This window comes from Anomaloglossus baeobatrachus, chromosome 2 (assembly GCF_048569485.1).
Source record: "Anomaloglossus baeobatrachus isolate aAnoBae1 chromosome 2, aAnoBae1.hap1, whole genome shotgun sequence".
Taxonomy (NCBI): Eukaryota; Metazoa; Chordata; class Amphibia; order Anura; family Aromobatidae; genus Anomaloglossus; species Anomaloglossus baeobatrachus.
Genome location: NC_134354.1, coordinates 446,820,954 through 446,841,168, shown reverse-complemented (window position 1 = coordinate 446,841,168; position 20,215 = coordinate 446,820,954). Strand labels below are relative to the sequence as shown.

At 48.5% G+C, this 20,215-nt stretch overlaps 1 protein-coding gene across 3 annotated transcripts in view; it reads right to left on the bottom strand.

Annotated features, from left to right (window-relative positions):
* Positions 1 to 20,215, bottom strand: part of BEND2 (BEN domain containing 2) — a 113,415-nt gene that overhangs the window by 81,946 nt on the left and 11,254 nt on the right. For all 3 annotated transcript variants that reach the window (XM_075336289.1, XM_075336292.1, XM_075336290.1), the window contains exon 3: positions 2,212 to 2,280. In XM_075336289.1, coding sequence (XP_075192404.1) covers positions 2,212 to 2,280 — 69 coding nt within the window. The remainder of the gene's footprint in view (positions 1 to 2,211; positions 2,281 to 20,215) is intronic.

Here is a 20,215-nt window from a genome sequence, read left to right as displayed (position 1 = left end):
TGGCTACATCTATTTTCAGGGAATCTGTCACCAGATGTTTGCTTTGTTATCTGAGAGCAGCATGATATAGGGACAGAGACCCCAATTCCAGCAATGCATTACATACTGTTCTGCTTGCTGCACTTTTTATAAAATTGCTGCTGTTTATCTGTTGCAGAGATACCAGTCCTCTGAATGCTGAGCTCTGTATAACCTCATCCACACCACTAAATGGGCAAAAAGCTACCATGTGCAGGGTAAACAGAAAACGTCCTATCAATTGTGGGGTTACAGAGAAAGAGGACAGCATGGCATGAGAGAACTAGTTCTCTAGTAAACATCTCCTAATGATAAAACACTGATTTTATTGAAATTACAACAGGCAGTTAAGTAAGTGACACATCACTGAAATCAGGGTCTCTGCTCCTACATTAAGCCAAATGTTATCAAAAATAGAACAAAAACACATGCAGTCATCAATTAACTAAATTAGTTTATTTCCTTATTTTCTTAAACATCTCTTTTTTTTCCCCTTTTGGCAATCCAGTGCTGAAGATACAGCCTTCCCATCAATTTTTGTTTCCGAGCAGCAACTGCTGAAACCAATCGGTGATGTGTTATGGGTTTTTTTTAAATTCACTATGTTATTTAATTTATTTATTTTTTTAAAATCCTATTCTTAACTAAAGGCCGCTTTACACACTGCGATATCGGTACCGATATCGCCAGCGTGGGTACCCGCCCCCATCTGTTGTTCGACACGGGCAGATCGCTGCCCGTGCCGCTCAACATCGCCCAGACCCGTCACACTACTTACCTGTCCGGCGACGTCGCTGTGACAGGCGAACTGCCTCCTTTCTAAGGGGGCGGTTCGTTCAGCATCACAGCGACGTCACAGCTGCGTCACTGAACCACCGCCCAATAGAAGCGGAGGGGCGGAGATGAGCGGGACGAAACATCCCGCCCACCTTCTTCCTTCCGCATAGTGGCCGGGAGGCAGGTAAGGAGAGCTTCCTCATGCCTGCGGTGTCACACGGAGCGATGTGTGCTGCCGCAGGAACGAGGAACTACCTCGTTACTGCTGCAGTAACGATATTTGAGAATGGACCCCCATGTCACCGATGATCAATTTTGCACGTTTTTGCAACGATGCAAAATTGCTCATAGGTGTCACACGCAACGGCATCGCTAATACGGCCGGATGTGTGTCACCAATTCTGTGACCCCAACGAGTTCGCATTACGATGTCGTAGCGTGTAAAGCCCCCTTTAGTCTAACAATATGATAAAACGTCCCACAAGCAGAGGTATAATTAAAAACAACATTACTTCAGCGGTGCACAATTTATCTGCTCACATAAAAGATCCGTAAATCCAACGAGGATGTGCAGCATAAACTATAAGGCCTCTCTCACACAGTGATTTTGGTACATATGTTACTGTTTTTTCACGTACCAGAATCACGGACATACGCAGACCCATTAAAATCAATGTGTATGCGAACACATTAGTGACTTTGGACTGACCATGTTTCCGTGCAGCGTACACGCGTGTCCGTGTTTCCGCACAGCAACAAGTCATTTTTTTTCTGGCATCATTGATGTCACACGGATCAAACAGTGGTGTGATCCGTGTAAAATGTACCAGAAAAAAACGTATCTTTGAAATAAAATGATTGTTATACTCACCTTCTCCAGCGATGCTGTCTCCGGCCGCTGCTGGCTGCTGTTTCCAAGCCAGCTAATTATACTCATGAATATGCACTGCACAGCTGACCCGGAAGTAGCGGCAGCAGTGACACAGCAGCAGCCAGACAGAGCAGAGCCAGAGATTCAGCACCATGGAGAGCAGGAGCGGGGACAGGTGAGTTTGGAGTACCCGATCACGGATAGCACATGGAAAATACACGTGTGCCGTGAAATCATGTCACATGAGGGCACATATACATTTTTAACACATCAGTGAAAAACGTCTGTGCTTTTCACTGACGTGTGAAAGAGGCCTAAGAGGGTTCGTGGTCATCACCTACTGGACCAGCCCCCTATAGTATTATTCTAAAACAAAAGTCCTACAAAAAGAAATGTGCAGAGAAGCTTATAATAAAAAGCAGAATACAACATTCTGTGTTGTCAACTCATGGAAGACATATCAAGGTGGACTGGAAAATAGAAATAAAATCACTTTCACCAAAATATCTTTATGGCCATTAAAAGGAAAATAGAAGACCACTTACATTCTCATATTCTGCCTCGTAGTCATACTCTAAATTGTTCATGTCTTCATATTCTTCCCCTTGAGCCATCTGCATGTGCAAAAAGAAAAAGGGACATTTTAAACTTAAATGAAAAAAGTCAGACTAAATTTAAAATAAATGAATGTATTTTCCGAACTATAAGATGCACCCTGGTTTGGACAATAGGAAATAAGAAATAAAATAATATTAAAAAATTACAGCACCAATGTAAAGATGTGAAGGGGGTAATGTGACTAATATTGGTGGTCTACTGTTTTGCTAGTTTGGTGCTCTAGAGTATAAGAGGGGGGGTAATGATTTATTCCAAAGTGGTAGGAGTATATTACTGGGGTTGTACCAAAAATCAAATGGCATTATACTCTGTCCCCAACAGTGACATAACAAGGTCATAACAGTTTACTTTGGTTGTCTTGTTCACAAAGAGCACAATTCCATGGAATCGGCTATGTGCCTGGTGTCTTACATGTGTAATGTCTCAAACTGTCTCTCCAGGAAAGGAGACAAACTCTAGCGCCACCTATTGGAAGTAGCAATCCTAAAAGTCAAAAGTGGCCTTTTAACAAGCCTTTTCATATGACCTACGATATATGCCAGATCAGAATCCCAATTTGCAGAAACGATGTTTAGGTGTGATTGCCCCTCGTCAGTGCAAAGTGTGGGTATCTGATCTGGCCTATGAGAAGCTTTTTGGGGACCACGGGGGAGGACTATTCTCCTTACGGATTTTATGACCATTAGACGCCTTATACAGGATTTAGCCGGCTGTACACTTTACTAGAAGTTATTCTAATCCCCGCACTGTAAAGGATACATATTGCAGATTTTATATCAAGCAGTCCTGTGCCTTCATGAGCACACAGAAAGGTCAGCAAAGAAGGACTGCATCACATAGAGTACATCACAAAAGTGGGTACACCCCTCACATTTTCATAAATATTTTATTAGATCTTTTCATGAGACAACACTGAAGATATGACTCTTTACTACAATGTAAAAGTAGACAGGGTGCACCTTGTATGTCAAAACAGTTGACAACAAAAGTGAGTACACTCCCTGAGTGAAAATGGCCAAATTGTGTCCAAAGTGTCAATATTTTGTGTGGCCACCATTATTTTCAAGTACTACCATAACTCTCTTGGGTATGGTGTTCACCTGAGCATCAGTTTACTACTAGAATCTTCTTCCACTCCTCCATGATGACCTCAAGGGCGCTAACGGATGTTAGAGATCTTGCAACTCCTCCACCTTCCATTTGAAGATGCCCCACAGATGCTTAAAAGGGATTAGGTCTGGAGACATGCTTGGCCAGTTCAGCACCTTCACCCTCAGTTTCTTTAGCTATGGTGCCTTAATAGACTTTTACTTTGGATCCCTTGAATCAAGTTTAATGTAGCCTTGAGGGCTTCCTCCACGGCCATTAACTCTCTGAATCCAGAGACTGACCTCCTGAGCCCAGACACCCAAAAAGGATATCTGGGAAACCATGGCTCCCCATCCTCTTCAGCTTGCATCTATTGTAATAGTTACCAGAGGATCTTGATTCCATAGTACTCCTCTGTACATTTTTTTTTTTTTTTTTTTTTTTAAATCAGTCACCAGCAGAGACGGAATCTCACCCGACCAAGCAAAGGAATCTTCTTGTTCAAGGACCTGAGGGACCCGTCCCAACAGGACAGAATGTGTGTCTGTAGAATTCTCATATGGGATTGCGCCTAAGCTACCGCTTGAATGAATAACATCATAGGGCCCAAAACTAACAGTGCGGATCTTAAGGATACCTTCATTTAACCTTGTAAGATTGCAGTTCTGGATTTCATCTGGAGCTGCTTGTCTTCTGGCAAGAAAGAGGTTTGCTTTTGAAAGTCTAGAAGAATGCCGAGAAAAGTTTGTCTGATTTCTGAGACATCAATAATAGAGTTGATCGAACCGCCAAAATCCAGTACCGGCGGATCACTGTCAGATTGAACAAAAAAAATCCGGATCCGGATGTAAGTCTATGGGGACCAGAATCCGGAGATTAAAAAAAGTTTGTGGAGGTCATAGGGGGGTAGGAGCGCGCGGTGTACTCACCCGAGGCTGTTTCATGGCAGCAAACTCCTTCCGGAGCCGACAATTCAGTATTCATTGTTTTGCCCGCCCACCGATGCGTGTAATTGGTTGCAGTTAGACACCCCCCCACCTTGTAGTGGCAGCATGTCAGCTGACTGCAACCAATCACAGGCGCAGGACAGCCGGTGGGCGGGGAAAGCAGTGCAAATGTCCATGTGGGCCAGTATTGTGAACGTTTCAGAAACACGTGCACATGCCTGTCAGAAGTGTGCGCGGCTGTGCTGCGATGTCAGACTCGTACAAGTCTGGCATGACATCAGCCGGCACAGCCTGCAGCTCTCTGAACATGAGCGTGCACGTACCTAGAAACATATGCACATTCCTGTCAGAAGTGTGCGCAAATGTGCCGCTAATGCAACTTTTTTTGATTATTACTACTAATTAAATAAATAAATAAAAAAAATACCAATGTGCGGTCCCCCCTAATTTTCATCCACAGCCAAGATATTCTCAGCCTGCAGCTGCCTGGTATTGCCGCATCTATTAGATGTGACAATCCCGGTACTTTACCGGCTCTTCTCGATTGCCATGGTGCGGTGGCAATCGGGGTAATAAGAGGTTAATAGCAGTGCACAGCTGCTACTAAACCCTAGGTTAGTGATAGCACAGGCGTCTATGAGATACCTGCATCACACTAACCTGTAAGTCAAAGTAAATAAACACAGACGCAGAGAAAAATCCTTTATTTGGAAAAAAAAATAAAATACAAAAAACACACATCCTCCTTCACCTCTTTATTAACCCCCAACACCCTGCAGGTCCAGCGTAATTTACACGAGGTCTCACGCCGCTTCAGCTCTGCTACATAACAAAGCCAGCGGCCATAGAGCACGATCGCTGGCTGTGCAGAGAATGATTGAGCCGTGATGATTGCACGGCAGGCAAATACTGTCACAGGCTGGGGGTGCATCTGCCTGCAACCAATCACAGATTATAGGATGGCTGGTGGGCGGGGAAAACACGGAAAGCTGTGTGTATATGATGCACAGTACAGTAAGTGAATGCGTGACCCGGAAGCAGTGTGCCGCCATGACACCAAGTCTCGGTAAGTATGCAAAGCCATTTTATTTCTGTTTTACGTTATTTTTCAATTATTTTCCCCAGTGCCGGATCCGGATCGTGCACCCGGAATCCCGGATCCGGCACCTAGAAATCTTTAAAACCGTGCGGATCCGGACTTTTACAGTTCGGATCCGCTCAGCCCTAATCATTAACTATCCTAGAGACATCAGAATTTTGAGAGTTTTCTGTAAATCTTGCCTGAGTCCCAGAATTTTGCCATCTACAAAGAATGGAGAGATCTGTAATTTTTTTTTTATCATAGGTACAATTCAACTTTGACAGGACAGAATAAAAAGAAAAATCACATTGTATGATTTTTAAATAATTAAATTGCATTTTATTGCATGAAATATGTATTTGATCACCTACCAATCAACAAGAGTCCTGGCTCTCACAGACCTGTTATTTTATCTTTAAGAAGCTCCTACTCTGTATTCATTACCTGTATTAACTGAACCGGTTTGAACTCGTTACCAGTATAAAAGACACCTATCCACACAATACATCACACTCCATCCTCTCCACTATGTCAAGGACCAAAGAGCTGTCTAAGGACACCAGGGACAAAATTGTATATCTGCACAAGGCTGGGATGGGCTAATGGACCATAGGCAAGCAGCTTGGTGAGAAGGCAACAACTGTTGGTGCAATTATTACAAAATGGAAGAAACACAAGAGGACTGTCAATCTTACTCGGTCTGGGGCTCCATGAAAGATCTCGCCTCGTGGCGTAAGGAGGTTTCTAAGAAAGGTCAGGAATCAGTCCAGAACTACACAGGAGAACCTGGTCAATAACCTGAAGACAGCTGGGACCACAGTCTCAAAGATTAACATTAGTAACACACTAGGCTGTTATAGATTAAAATTCTGCAAGGTACTCCTGCTCACGCCAGCACATGTCCAGGGCCATATGAATCTCGCCAATGACCATCTGGCTCATCCACGGGAGGCATAGGAGAAGGTCAGGTAGTCAGATGAGACAAAAATAAAACTTTTTGGTATCAACTCCACTCGCCAGGTTTAGAGAAAGAAGAAGGATGCGTACAACCCCAAGAACACCATCCCAACGGTGAAGCATGGGGGTGGAAACATCATACTTTGGGGGAGCTTTTCTGCAAAGGGGACAAGACGACTGCATTGTATTGAAGGGAGGATGGATGTAGTCATATCGCAAGATTTTAGCCAACAGCCTCAGTCCCTCAGTAAGAGCACTGAAGATGGGTCGTGGCTCCATAAGAAGCATTTCAAGGTCCTGGAGTGGCCTAGCCAGTCTCCAGACCTGAACCCAATAGAAAATCTTTGGAGGGAGCTGAAACTCAAATGTTGCCCAGCAACAGCCCTGAAACCTTAAAGATCTGTATGGAGCAGTGGGACAAAAATCCCTGCTGCAGTGTGTGAAAACTTGGTCAAGAAGTACAGGAAATGTCTAATCTCTGTAAATGCAAAGTTTTCTGTACCAAAATATTAAGTTCTACTTTTCTACTGTATCAAATACTTAATTTCATGCTATAAAATGTAAATTAATTATTTAAAAATCATAAAATTACAGACCTCTCCATTCTTTGTAGGTGGGAACACTTGCAAAATCAGCAGTGTGTCAAACATTTTCCCCACTGTATAACCAGGAAATTGTCGAAATAGGAAACAGAACATTGTGTTGTCCCGTTGAACACTCCCGGCTCGGTCATGATTTTTGTAAATCATGGAGGCCCTGAGGAGATTCTGAATGGAAGGACATTAAACTGGAGCATCTGATGAGCCAAAGAAACTGCAAACCACAGGAACGTCCGGTAAGCCGGGTGGATGGCGATATGATAGGCGTTCTGCAGGTCGATGGTCGCCATCACAAAGTTTTTAATGGAAAGGCAGATTTTATAGATTCCATCTTGAACTTCTGTAGATTACGTTATGTGCTGGTTTAGAGGCTTCAGGTTTATTATGATCTTGTAGCATCAGTTTTTGTTTTTTTTTTTAAACCAAAACTAGGTAAGAATAATGACCTCTGCCGAATTCTGCCACCGGAACTAGAGATACTACTCCTGAAGCCGGTAACACCTGAAGACCAGACACAAGATGATCTCGTAACATCTGGCATGGAAGAGAAGTTATTCTTAGGCACTGTGGGGGTTAGAAGTAGAACTCGATCTTCAGTCCCTCCTTGAACTGAAACTTAGGATCCTGGTTTGAAGATATTGTCTGCCGTTGGGAAAGAAATGGAGATCCATTCCCCCCACTGCTCTGGCATCATTGTTTATCCAAAAGTTGGCTTTGATAGAGTAAGATGTTTCTGGCTCTTTCACTTTTTGGGTAACTTCAGTGTCCAGACTTCCCCTTACCCCTGTACTGAGGAAGTTGGCTCCGGGGGATGGGGAGAAAAATCTTTCTTCTGGGGCTCTGTTAGAGCCTTTTTTTTTTTTTTTTTAAATTTGTTGCTTTCTCCAACAACTCATCCATTGCCAGTCCATACACATATTCCCCTTAAAAAGGAAAAGAGTAGAGCTTGATCTTGGACGCTACATCTCCATTCCACAGTTTCAGCCAAAGTGCTCATCTTGCAGAATTTGACTAAACCGACGATCATGGGGCCACTCTGACAGATTCTATGGCGGAATCCAACAGAGACCCTGTAGCCTTCTGGAGTAAGGGCAGGGAGGCTAGCAGGTCTTTCCTAGGAGTACCCCTACTAAGATGGTTTTCAAGCTGACCTGACAGTTACTCACCTCATTTATGGCATCCCTCTGTGCATTGATTCTCATTGTCAGACTCCAACCCTATTCTCTAACACAGAGACAGCTTCTGCTGTGATCTAGACACGCCCCCCGGCTGTCCAAATGACAGCAAAGGGAGGAGATCGCCGCCATCTTTGTGAAGCTCACAGCGTATGCTGCACTTTCCCTCTGTCACCTGCTTGGGGTGTGCGAGTACTGGCACTGGGCCGCAGTGATTGCACCGTAACTGATCCTGGCGTGCTGCTCCCCACCCCTCCCCTCCCCTCCCCCTCACCCCACTTCTCCTCCCCTTCTGCTCACCCCCTTCCCCCGCCACTCACCCCCCACTTCGCCGCTCATCCCCCCCTCCTCGTTGCTCTGTGCTACGATTGCTGACAGGAGGAACAGACACCAGGCTGACAGGACAGTCTGCCATGGGAGCAGGTCTGAGGTGAGTGCATGTGGCTGAAAGCAGTGATCGCGGCATGACATCTGTAGCGCATTGCCCCTCAGGCTGCAGATCACCCCTCCTCGCCGCATGTCACCTCGGACCTCCGATCCCAGCCTGCAGCACAGTATATGGGGGCATGGGATACAGTGCAACGCGGGATTCAGTGGGGCACTATGCCAGCTGTCCTTAGTGACACTTTAGGATCACTTTGCGGTCACCATCAAAGTGGCTCCGCACTGTGTCCCTAAACTTCATCTTCCCTTATCCTTTTGGAAACACCCAGATTGGGAGAGAGGGAGCTGTGACATCACACACAGGAGAGCAGATTCTGTCCACTTTTACTGCAGCTGTAATGTGAGCTAGTTCTACAGTAGTTCTACAGTAGGATTTCAGCAGCTGCTCCCCCTAGTGTTTAAGAGTGGAAAATATCAAACTTTTAATTATTTTTTTTATACTTTTCTCAATTAAAAACAAATAATATTTAAACAAAACACTAAAACAGTAATACTTTGCATTTTTTCAGTAATTGATTTTTTTTTTTTTTTACGACACCTTTCTTTTAAAGGTATTCCCATCTCCATGATCCTATCCCATTATGTAGTAGGCATAATAACAACATTAGCAAATATCTCCAATTAGAGATGTAGTATAGTTCTCCTGATATAGCAGTGTCTCTTACCTCATATGCAGGGCATTGCAACTTAGATATCCATTGTTACACATCCACACATATAGTGACAGTTAGTTAGGTACCATGGTTATGACCATAAGCAACTAACTAAGCTGCAATACAAAAAAGTAGATTTTGGGTACTCACCGTAAAATCTCTTTCTCGGAGCCTTCATTGGGGGACACAGGAAACCATGGTGTATGCTGCTGGCACTTGGAGGCTGACACTATGCAAATAAAAAAGTTGGCTCCTCCCCAGCAGTATACACCCACTGACCGGAGCTGAGGAGATCAGTTTGTGTAAAAGCAGTACGAGGAGAAGCTTGAAATCCAGAACAGTCCGGATCCACTGAAGTCTTAGAAAAGGGCGGATGCTGTGTCCCCCAATGAAGGCTCCGAGAAAGAGATTTTACGGTGAGTACCCAAAATCTACTTTTCTCTATCGCTTCATTGGGGGACACAGGAAACCATGGGACGTCCTAAAGCAGTCCCCAAGGGTGGGGAGAGTAAGACCCGAAAACAGGGTAAGCAGAGACGAGATTCTGTGACCGGAACCTGGTCCTAGACACCGTAAGGAACACCTACCTGGCCAGGAGCCGAAGTATAGGGGAAGAGTTAGAGTACTAGGGAGTACTAAGAACTAGTGTAAAATGCGTGTGCTGGGGATTAAGATGATCAGGGAAAAACTGCATCCTCTGAGATCTGTACCTAAGAAAGCTAAGAATCTAAGGCGACTGACAGCAATAGGTCGGGCTAAGAGAAAAAAGGCTGACAGGCCATGATACTACGTTTGAGAGTGGAAGAATGCGTGAAGAACTAGGGCACCTGGTAGAAGTAGGTGCCAGGTAAGCGGAGGCCAACAAAGCCTTGGCCCTTTACTGCCGCAGGATGACTAAAAAGGGAAGACCGACTGCCTAAAGGGTGCAGGGGAGTCGAGATACTCGAGAAGAGTGTAAGGGAATTCCGCCATAGGGGAACTTGACCTGTTGATTACACAGCACCTGAGGGAAGTGGTCTGACCCTAGTGGACAAAACAGCCTGCAGACGGGGAAATAATACGGGAGATAATTCCCCTGTGTATGGAAGGGGTCCAGAGAACTTGTGAGGGCCGAAGAAAAATGACAAGGTTAAGGAACCAAGGAATTCCAATAACCAATTTCCACTATGACGTGACAGACAAAAGAAGGGAGTCCGAGCCTCTACAATGGCGTGACTGGGAAAACACGAACTCTGGAATCGGGTACTAGGTGACCATTGCGGTGAATTACTGGAAGGAGAACCCCCTATGGGGGAGGGCTCCTGTGAATGAAAAAAGGCATAAGACCTGGGATGTATGACCTGGAATGGGAGTAGGAAGAACCCTTTCAAGGGGAACTTGATGGAAGGGCTCGGACTATGTCACTGGCCTAAGCGCTAGCCGACCAGAGGAGTGACGCCTATCCCTGTAAGGTGGCAAGAAAAATGGGAGAGTGACGGAAGAATGAATAAAATATTCTTCTTATTATTATAAAACGCGTCATCACGTCACAACTAGAAGTGACGACGAAGGGAAGGAAATGACCGAGAATATGTGAGTTTAAATGGTCTGGCAGGAACTCTGCTTGAAAAGTGCAGGGATGTACAAGCGTCTGAGACCAAGCGGTGGAGAGCGGTCGTGGAATTTGGTATGGCGGAGACTACGGAGAGATCTAGCATATCTCCAAGAGCCATCTAGAATGGCTACGAGAGAGGGAAAGGGAGGCAGACCCGGGAGAAGGGAAATGAAGACCCCTCTTGGCCTGAAACTGAAGCAGGTCATGTCTAGGTGTTAGCGAAGATTGGCAGATCAGACGGGGACCACTTGCTGTAGTGTTGAGTTGTTCGGGTGGAAACACCCAGTGGCCTGAGCATTCAGGGTTCCCTGAAGGATTCTGTTGCGGAAGGTGGAGAGAAGACAATCTTTGAAACCTACAGCTTCTCCGGAAGAGTGAGCCCAAAGACTAGGCCGTCAGGATACTAGAAGTCCCCTGGGAAAACTGGTCCTCCGTGGAATCGATACTGGTTAGATGATCCGGTGTCTGGTTCTTAACTTCATCTGTTGACTGTGAAGGGACTGAGGAAATCTGATCTCTATCTGAGGCCCCCTTCACACGTCCGTGATACACGTGCGTGTTTGGTCCGTTTCCGTATATACCGGAGACACGGCCAAACGTGCACCAATGTTAATCTATGATTGTGGTTTATTTCATTATGTCCGTGTGTGCGTGTCCGTGATCCGTATGTGTTTGCGTTTTGCACGGATGCATGTCCGTTATCTGCACGGAGCACGCACACGTGGACACAATGAAAGTCTATGGGTATGTGCACACACGTTAGTAAACACGTATGCATCTACCTATAGTCCGTGTCCGTTTGGTGTTTTTATTTCTAGTGATGCCGGCTATTCTTTCTATTTCTGTGTATGTCGGTCAATCTCCCTGAGTCCGTCGGTCGGTCTCTCTGTCGGTCTCTCTGTCTGTCTGTCCCTCTCTCACAGTCTGTCGGTCAGTTTCCCCCCCTCTCTCATACTTACCGTTCCCCGATCTCCGGCGCAGCGCTGCACGGCTTTCTCACTGCTGCGGCGGCTTTTACTATTTTGAAAAAGCCGGCCGCTCATTAAACAATCTCCTATTCCCTGCTTTCCCCGCCCACCGGCGCCTATGATTCGTTGCAGTGAGACACGCCCCCACACTGAGTGACAGGTGCCTCACTGCACCCAATCACAGCAGCCGGTGGGCGTGTCTATACTGTGCAGTAAAATAAATAAATAATTAAAAAAAAAAAAAAAACGGCGTGCGGTCCCCCCCAATTTTAATGCCAGCCAGATAAAGCCATACGGCTGAAGGCTGGTATTCTCAGGATGGGGAGCTCCACATTATGGGGAGCCCCCCACCCTAACAATATCAGTCAGCAGCCGCCCAGAATTGTCGCATACATTATATGCGACAGTTCTGGAACTGTACCCGGCTCTTCCCGATTTGCCCTGGTGCTTTGGCAAATCGGGGTAATAAGGAGTTAATGGCAACCAATAGCTGCCACTAAATCCTAGATTAATCATGTCAGGCGTCTATGAGACACCCTCCATGATTAATCTGTAAGTGACAGTAAATAAACACACACACACCAGACAAAATCCTTTATTAGAAATAAAAAAGAGAATTTTGTTTACTTACCGTAAATTCTTTTTCTTATAGTTCCGACATGGGAGACCCAAACCATGGGTGTATAGCTTCTGCCTCCGGAGGACACACAAAGAACTACACTCAAACGTGTAGCTCCTCCCTCCCAGCATATACACCCCCTGGTAGCCAGTCCTAGCCAGTTTAGTGCAAAAGCTGAAGGAGGACATCCACCCACAAGTAGAGATAGAGAAAAACCCGGAACAACCGGAACCTCTGTCTACAACAACAGCCGGTGAAAACACACGGAACAAGAAAACTGCCAACAGGCAACAGGGAGGGTGCTGGGTCTCCCATGTCGGAACTATAAGAAAAAGAATTTACGGTAAGTAAACAAAATTCTCTTTTTCTTTATCGTTCCTTATGGGAGACCCAAACCATGGGATGTCTCAAAGCAGTCCATGGGTGGGAAATAAACAGACACTGAGAAGTAGGCGAACCTAACTTCACAAATGGGCGACAGCCGTCCGAAGGATGCGTCCGCCCAAGCTCGCATCTGCCGAAGCATGAGCATGCACTTGGTAGTGCTTCGAAAAAAAGTGCAGACTAGACCACGTGGCAGCCTGACAGACCTGCTGAGCCGTAGCCCAAGAGGCACCGACGGCTCTGGTCGAGTGCGCCTTAATCCCCAGTGGGGGAGGCATCTGAGAACATTGGTAGGCATCGGATATGGCCGACCTATTCAATGAGCTAGGGTCGGTTGAGAAGCCGAGAGACCCTTGCGCTGACGTATGGTGAGCACACAAGAGAGGTGCACCGCCTAAGAAACAGCGGTGCGTGACACATAGATCCGGAGCGTCCGCACCAAATCTAAAGCATGCAACGCTTTCTCAAAGCGATGCACAGGGGCCGAACAAAGGGAAGACAATGAAATGTCCTGGTTAAGGTGGAAAGGGGACACCACCTTAGGGAGAAGGCCCGGAGTTGGACGGAGAACCACCTTGTCTTGGCGAAAAAAAACAAAAAAAAAAAAAGGGTGACTCCGAAGAGAGCACAGTCAAATAAAAGACTCTCTTGAGATAAATTATGGCCACCAGAAAGACCACTTTCTGTGAAAGACTAAACAACGAAACCTCCCTAAGAGGCTCAAAGGGGGGTTTCTGTAAGGCCATGAGGACCCGAGTAAGGTCTCAGGGATCCAGAGACCGCCGGTAAGGCGGAATGATGTAAGATGCGCCCTGCATGAAGGAGCGCACCTGGGCCAGTCGGGCGATATGCCACTGGAACAATGCTGACAGAGCCGAGACCTGTCCCTTGAGGGAATGAGGGACAGACCTAGCTGCAGGCCGGACTGTAGAAAGGACAGGATGGTCGGCAAGGAAAAAACGGCCAAGGAGCATGGCCGGAAGAACGACACCAGGACAGGAAAATTCTCCAAGTCCTGAGGTAAATCCTGGCCGAGGAAGACTTCCGAGCCTGAGTCATAGTGAAGATGACCTCGGAAGGAATGCCTGAAGCCGTAAGGATTCAGGACTCAAGAGCCACGCCGTCAATCTGAGAGCCGCAGAATTGTTGTGGAAAACGGACCCTCTGAGAGAACGTCTGGCTGGTCCGGGAGATGCCACAGCACCTCTACGAACAGACAGAGCAGGTCTGGAAACCAAGCTCGCCTGGGCCTGGGGCGATAAGTACGACCCGACGGCCCTCCATCTTGATCTTGCGCAGGACTCTGGGCAAGAGAGCTAGAGGGGGAAACACGTAGGCCAGACGGAACTGGGACCAATCTGGAACCAGCGCGTGCCAAGGCCTGAGGATCGTGGGAGCGAGCCACGTAAACCGGGACCTTGTTGTCCGGAGTGCCCAGCCTGCTAAATTGACCGGAACACTGCCGGATGCAGGGCTCACCCGCCGCTGCCCACGGTTAGACGGCTGGGATAATCTGCCTCCCAGTTTTCTGCGCCTGGGATGTGGACTGCGGATATGGTGGACTCGGAGTCCTCCGTCCACTGAAGGATATGTTGAACTTCCAACATTGCTAGGCGGCTGCGAGTCCAAGGACTACAGCCCTGATTACTAGCACATTGATCGAAAGGGCTGATTCGGACGGTGGCCAAGTGCCCCATGCTCGGTGGTGGAGAAACTGCTCCCCAGCCGGATAGACTGGCCCGTGGTCAGAATCACCCAGGACGGGGCCAGAAAGGAGCGTCCCTGGTACAGAGAGAGGGGCCGAAGCCACCACTTAAGGAGAGCTCCTGGTCTGTGGCGACAGAGCCACCAGTCTGTGCAAGGAAGAAGTCCCTTGCCCCAACAGCGGAAAATGTCCAGCTGCAGGGGACGCAGATGGAACTGGCAAGGGGAACCGCTTCTATTGACGCCGTCATCTGACCCAGCACCTGCATGAGGTGCCTGATGGAATGACGGCGGAGCCTCAGCAGAGAGCGAACCGCCAGATGAAGAGACTGCTATATGACTAAGGGCAGCTTCACAAGCGCCAGCAGAGTCTCGAATTGCATCCCTAGGTACGTAAGTTCCTGGGTCGGGGTCAGAGTGGACTTGCAAGCGTGGCGAGAGTGAGCGAGACACTCCGCTGACAGTCTGCACTGGATGAAGCCCTGACTAGAAGGGCGTCCAGGAAGGAATCACTACCAACCCCTGGAGGAGCAGCACCGCAAGTGGTGAATACACAAAGGGCCGTGGCTAGCCCAAGGGGAGAGCCACGATTGGAAATGTTCCTCTCTGATTACAAAACGTAGCCAACGGTGGTGGGAAACTGCGAATGGCACATGCAGAGAGACAACTCTGATGTCGATGGATGCTAAGAAATCTCCTTGGGTCATTGACTGATCGCAGAGATTTCTGCAAAATTGCCGCACCTGAACATGCTTGTTGAGAAGCTTGAGATCCAGGTCGGAAGCACCGTCCTTTTCTGGGACTAGGAAGAGATTTGAGTAGAAATCTCAGAACCGTTCCCAGTCGGGAACTGGTACAATTACTCCATTGGCCTGCAAGAATGCCACGGCCTGTGAGAAGGCGGCTGCCTTGGAGCAGGGGGGAGTTGTCAGAAAAAATCTGTTTTGTAGCCGTGGGAGAGGGTAACCCACACCCACTGATCGAAGACGTGTTGCAACCACACGTCGCCCAAGAGGGAGAGCCTGCCACCGACCAAGGACGTTACTGGCGTGGCCAGATAATCAAGAGGAGGCTGCCCTGGTGGCAGCAGCTCCTGCCGACCTAGGACACGGCTTCATGCGCCAGTTGGTTTACGGACCTTGGCTGAGATAGTGGACGAGGCCGAGGGCTTAGAGGACGACCAGTTAGAGGAAACGAAAGGAACGAAACCTCGACTGGTTCCTGCCCTGGAAGGTTTCCTGGGTTGTGGCATGGAAGTACTCTTCCTGCCAAAAGCTTCCTTAATAATTTCATCCAGTTGTTCACCGAATAGACTGGTCCCAGCAAAAGGGAGTCCAGCAAGGAACCTTTTAAGAAGCATCTGCCTTCCACTCTCGAAGCCACAGGAACCTGCGGATAGCGAGGGAAGTGGCCGAGGCCACCGCAGTGCGGTGACAGTCTCCAGCTATAGGATGAAAAGACTGAAGCCTGGAAGTTAAGGCAACCAATTCGGGCAAAAATGCCCTGGTGAGGGAATGCATCTCCTCCCAAGAAGCAGAGATGGCTTGAGAGCTCGCACTGCTGCAAAGATGGGGAGAACGAGGCCCCTGCCGCCTCATATATAGATTTGGCCAGAAGGACAACCTGGCGGACAGTGGGATCCTCAGAGAGGAGCCGACAACTGTCCGGGCTGAAAATCTAGACCCCGGAGGGTCCACCCTTGGTGAATGAGCCCACTCCTTGACCACCACTGGTGCAAGGGGGAAACAGTCATCAGAACCACGCTCTGGGAAGCGTCTGTCAGGACAAGCTCTGGGCTTGGTCACAGTGACCTGAATGGTGGAGTGGATAAGGAACACACTCCTTGTTCTCTTAGGCAAGGTATACTGATGCTTTTCTGCCAAAGAGGGGTGCTCCCCTGATACAGGCGGATTGAGGTCCAGTATAAATATAATGGACGCAATCAAATCATTAGCATCTGCGTCACTTTCGGACAGATCAATAGGGTACATGGAGAGCGTCCGAGCCCCCAGTAAGTCAGAAGTACGCTTAAGAAAGCGTTTGTCAGGACAGGCCCTGGGTTTAGTCACAGTGGCCTGCTCTCTTAGGTGAGATAAACTGATGTTTTCCTACCCAAGAGGCCTGTTCTTCTGACACTGGAGGGTTAAGATCCAGAACGGAGTTAATGGACGCTATCAAATCGCTAACATCTGCATCACCATCGGTATCAATGGGGTACAGAGACGAAGCGTCTGAGCCCACAGTAAGGGTATCCTCCTCGCCTTGTGACTCGGCCCGTGAGGCAGAGCCGTGGGGCGAGGAAGGAAAGGAGTCCCTGTGTCTCCGTTTAGGAGGACGGGGTCTGGGATTAGATGAAACAGACTCTGTGAGCTCTGCAGAGCGAGCTGGAGCATCAGAGGCACCCTGAGAAGGGGGCTGATGCATGCTTAGCAGCGTCCGAGACAACTGTCCAATGGAGTCTGCAAAGGACTGGGAAATAGCATTGGAAAAAGATGCTACCCAAGACAGGGGTTCAGCCTGGGGAGACTCCAGGCTGAGGCACCACCACATGAGACCATTACAGTGTGTGGTCTGTGCCGGTTCAGGCAATATGAGCTTACATGCAGAGCATGTAGTGTACAGCCTCGGAGCCTTGCTCCTAGTGTGAGACATGCTGCTGAGGAGGAGGTTCTATAATAAAGAATTAACTCCTTCAGAATGCCCTGAGAGTGCATAAAAGTGCACAACCAAAAGGTTGTGACTTATCAGGCCGCTATTATGTGCGCCCTCCGGATTCCAAGCCTGGACCCCCAGCCAGATATTCACTCCCTCTGCACTGCAGAGCAGCCAGCGCCGACCAGTGTACTAAGAACGCTGAGAAAATGGCGCCAGAGTGAGGGGGGGGGGGCGGGGGTTAACCCAGGAGCGGGAATCGGAGGGCTAAGGAGATGTACAGGGGAGGGAATCATCTCCTCAGATAGGAGTGTCCTCCCCTGTGCAGAGCGGCCGGCGGGCGGCGCTGCAGTGTCCCCCTGCATGACTGACATGCAGGGGAACGAAACGAAACTAGGCCGCGGCTGAAGCCGGGGCCTAGAGTTATGCATGCGGCCGACAATCAGGCATCATCGGCGCGGTTCTCAGTAAAAACCGTGGAACCGGCCGGAAACACAGTAAAAAGCAGCATTATCAAAGTAAATCACTGTCCCCCCAATAAAAGTGCCCCACATTGCAGAAGGACCCTCTGAATAACGTCTCTATACTTAGCTTTGAGACGCAGGGCCCAGTCCCTGGTGGGGTGGGGGTTCAGTGCGCCTTCCAGCAGGGTCCTGCACAAGGGCTGCGGATGGAGGCCGGTCTCCTGCAAGGCAGTGAGAACCGTGTTGGCTCCAACTTCAAGCCAGAGCCCCTAAGGGATGGTGAAGGAGCGCGGCATGAAGTCAACCTTAACAGCACCGCCGCCAGGGGGGTGAGAAGGGACATGCCGGGAGTCCAGTGGACCCGCTTTTCTTCCAAATCTTTAGAAAAAATGAAAAATCAAAAGAGGATGCATGTGTGTGTGTGATCCTCCTGACACACAAAGCAAAAACTGGCTAGGACTGGCTACCAGGGGGTGTATATGCTGGGAGGGAGGAGCTACACGTTTGAGTGTAGTTCTTTGTGTGTCCTCCGGAGGCAGAAGCTATACACCCATGGTTTGGGTCTCCCATAAGGAACGATAAAGAAAAACACACACACATATACCCTGGTTCAACGATTTAATCAGCCCGAAAAAGCCCTCCATGTTCGGCGTACTCCAGGATGGTCCAGCGTCGCATCCAGCGCTGCTGCATGGAGGTGACAGGAGCTGCAGAATACACCGCCGCTCCAGTCACCTCCACACAGCTAATGAAGACAGCCGTGCGATCAGCTGAGGTGTCACTGAGGTTACCCGCTGTCACTGGATCCAGCGGTGGCCGCGGGTAACCTCAGTGACACCTCAGCTGATCGCACGGCTGTCTTCATTAGCTGTGTGGAGGTGACCGGAGCGGCGGTGTATTCTGCAGCTCCTGTCACCTCCATGCAGCAGCGCTGGATGCGACGCTGGACCATCCTGGAGTACGCCGGACATGGAGGGCTTTTTCGGGCTGATTAAATTGTTGAACCAGGGTATATGTGTGTGTTTTTTATTTCTAATAAAGGATTTTTTCTGGTGTGTGTGTTTATTTACTGTCACTTACAGATTAATCATGGAGGGTGTCTCATAGACGCCTGACATGATTAATCTAGGATTTAGTGGCAGCTATTGGCTGCCATTAACTCCTTATTACCCCGATTTGCCAAAGCACCAGGGCAAATCGGGAAGAGCCGGGTACAGTTCCAGAACTGTCGCATATAATGTATGCGACAATTCTGGGCGGCTGCTGACTGATATTGTTAGGGTGGGGGCTCCCCATAACGTGGAGCTCCCCATCCTGAGAATACCAGCCTTCAGCCGTATGGCTTTATCTGGCTGGTATTGAAATTGGGGGGGACCGCACGCCGTTTTTTTTATAATTATTTATTTATTTTACTGCACAGTATAGACACGCCCACCTGCTGCTGTGATTGGGTGCAGTGAGACACCTGTCACTCAGCGTGGGGGCGTGTCTCACTGCAACCAATCATAGGCGCCGGTGGGCGGGGAAAGCAGGGAATAGGAGATTGTTTAATGAGCGGCCGGCTTTTTCAAAACAGTAAAAGCCGCCGCAGCCGTGTGAATGCCGTGCAGCGCCGCACCGGTGATCGGTGAGTATGAGAGAGGGGGGGAAACTTCAGTCACTCGGGGGATTAGCGGTCACCGGTGAATCCTTCACAGGTGACCGATAATCAGTACTCGACACAGACAGAGCCGCGGTATGAGGATGAAGTCGGGTGAAGTTCACCCGAGTTCATTCTCATCGCGCAACTCTGTCTGCTGTCAGCCGACATTTATAAACGACATTGTGCATCACACACACGGACATTCCACACGGACATTCCACGTACACATACACGTTAATTCCACACGCACACACGGACGTTCTGCACACAAACACGGCTAGCATACGCAATTCACACAGGTGCCACACGGACCATAAAAACAGACAAAAACGGGACACGGACCCGAAAAACGGCCCGTAACACACGTGCGTGTTTTTCACGGACGTGTGAAGGGGGCCTGAAAGAGAGAGAATGTAAGTAACGACCTATGGTTTTAAACATATACAGTACCTGGCCGGAACCCTAGTGGAGGGTGCAGCCAATGCTGGTCTAGGCCAAATAATAGGCGGATACCAGAAGTACTATGAACAGCCCGAGGAAGGTGGCAGGAAGTAAAAACGGACAACATACTGGTTAGCAGACAGAGCTGTACCTTGCTTACCTCATTTGAGAACCAAAATGACTGCTGCTTCAAGAAACGACGCAGCCAACGTACGGTTAAGAGAGAAGAAGCCTTACCTCGTGGTAACCTTCCATGAATGGTGCGAGGTAGGAGGTGGTCCCGGGCCACTGGGAAGCGACCAAATGAGAGCTGCTGCTGTGCTGCGTCATGGGGTCCGTGGTTGCTGCCAGGAGTGAATCACACGACCCTCCAGTCAGAAGGTCGCGTGTTACCTTACCTCGAGGTCACGCCAGACGTATGGATGCAGATCACTGAGAAGTGAGTAAATAGCTGGTGCAGAAAGGAAAGACAATGAACTGGTCCAAAGGACCATGGCTTACCTCCTGTTCACCTGAAT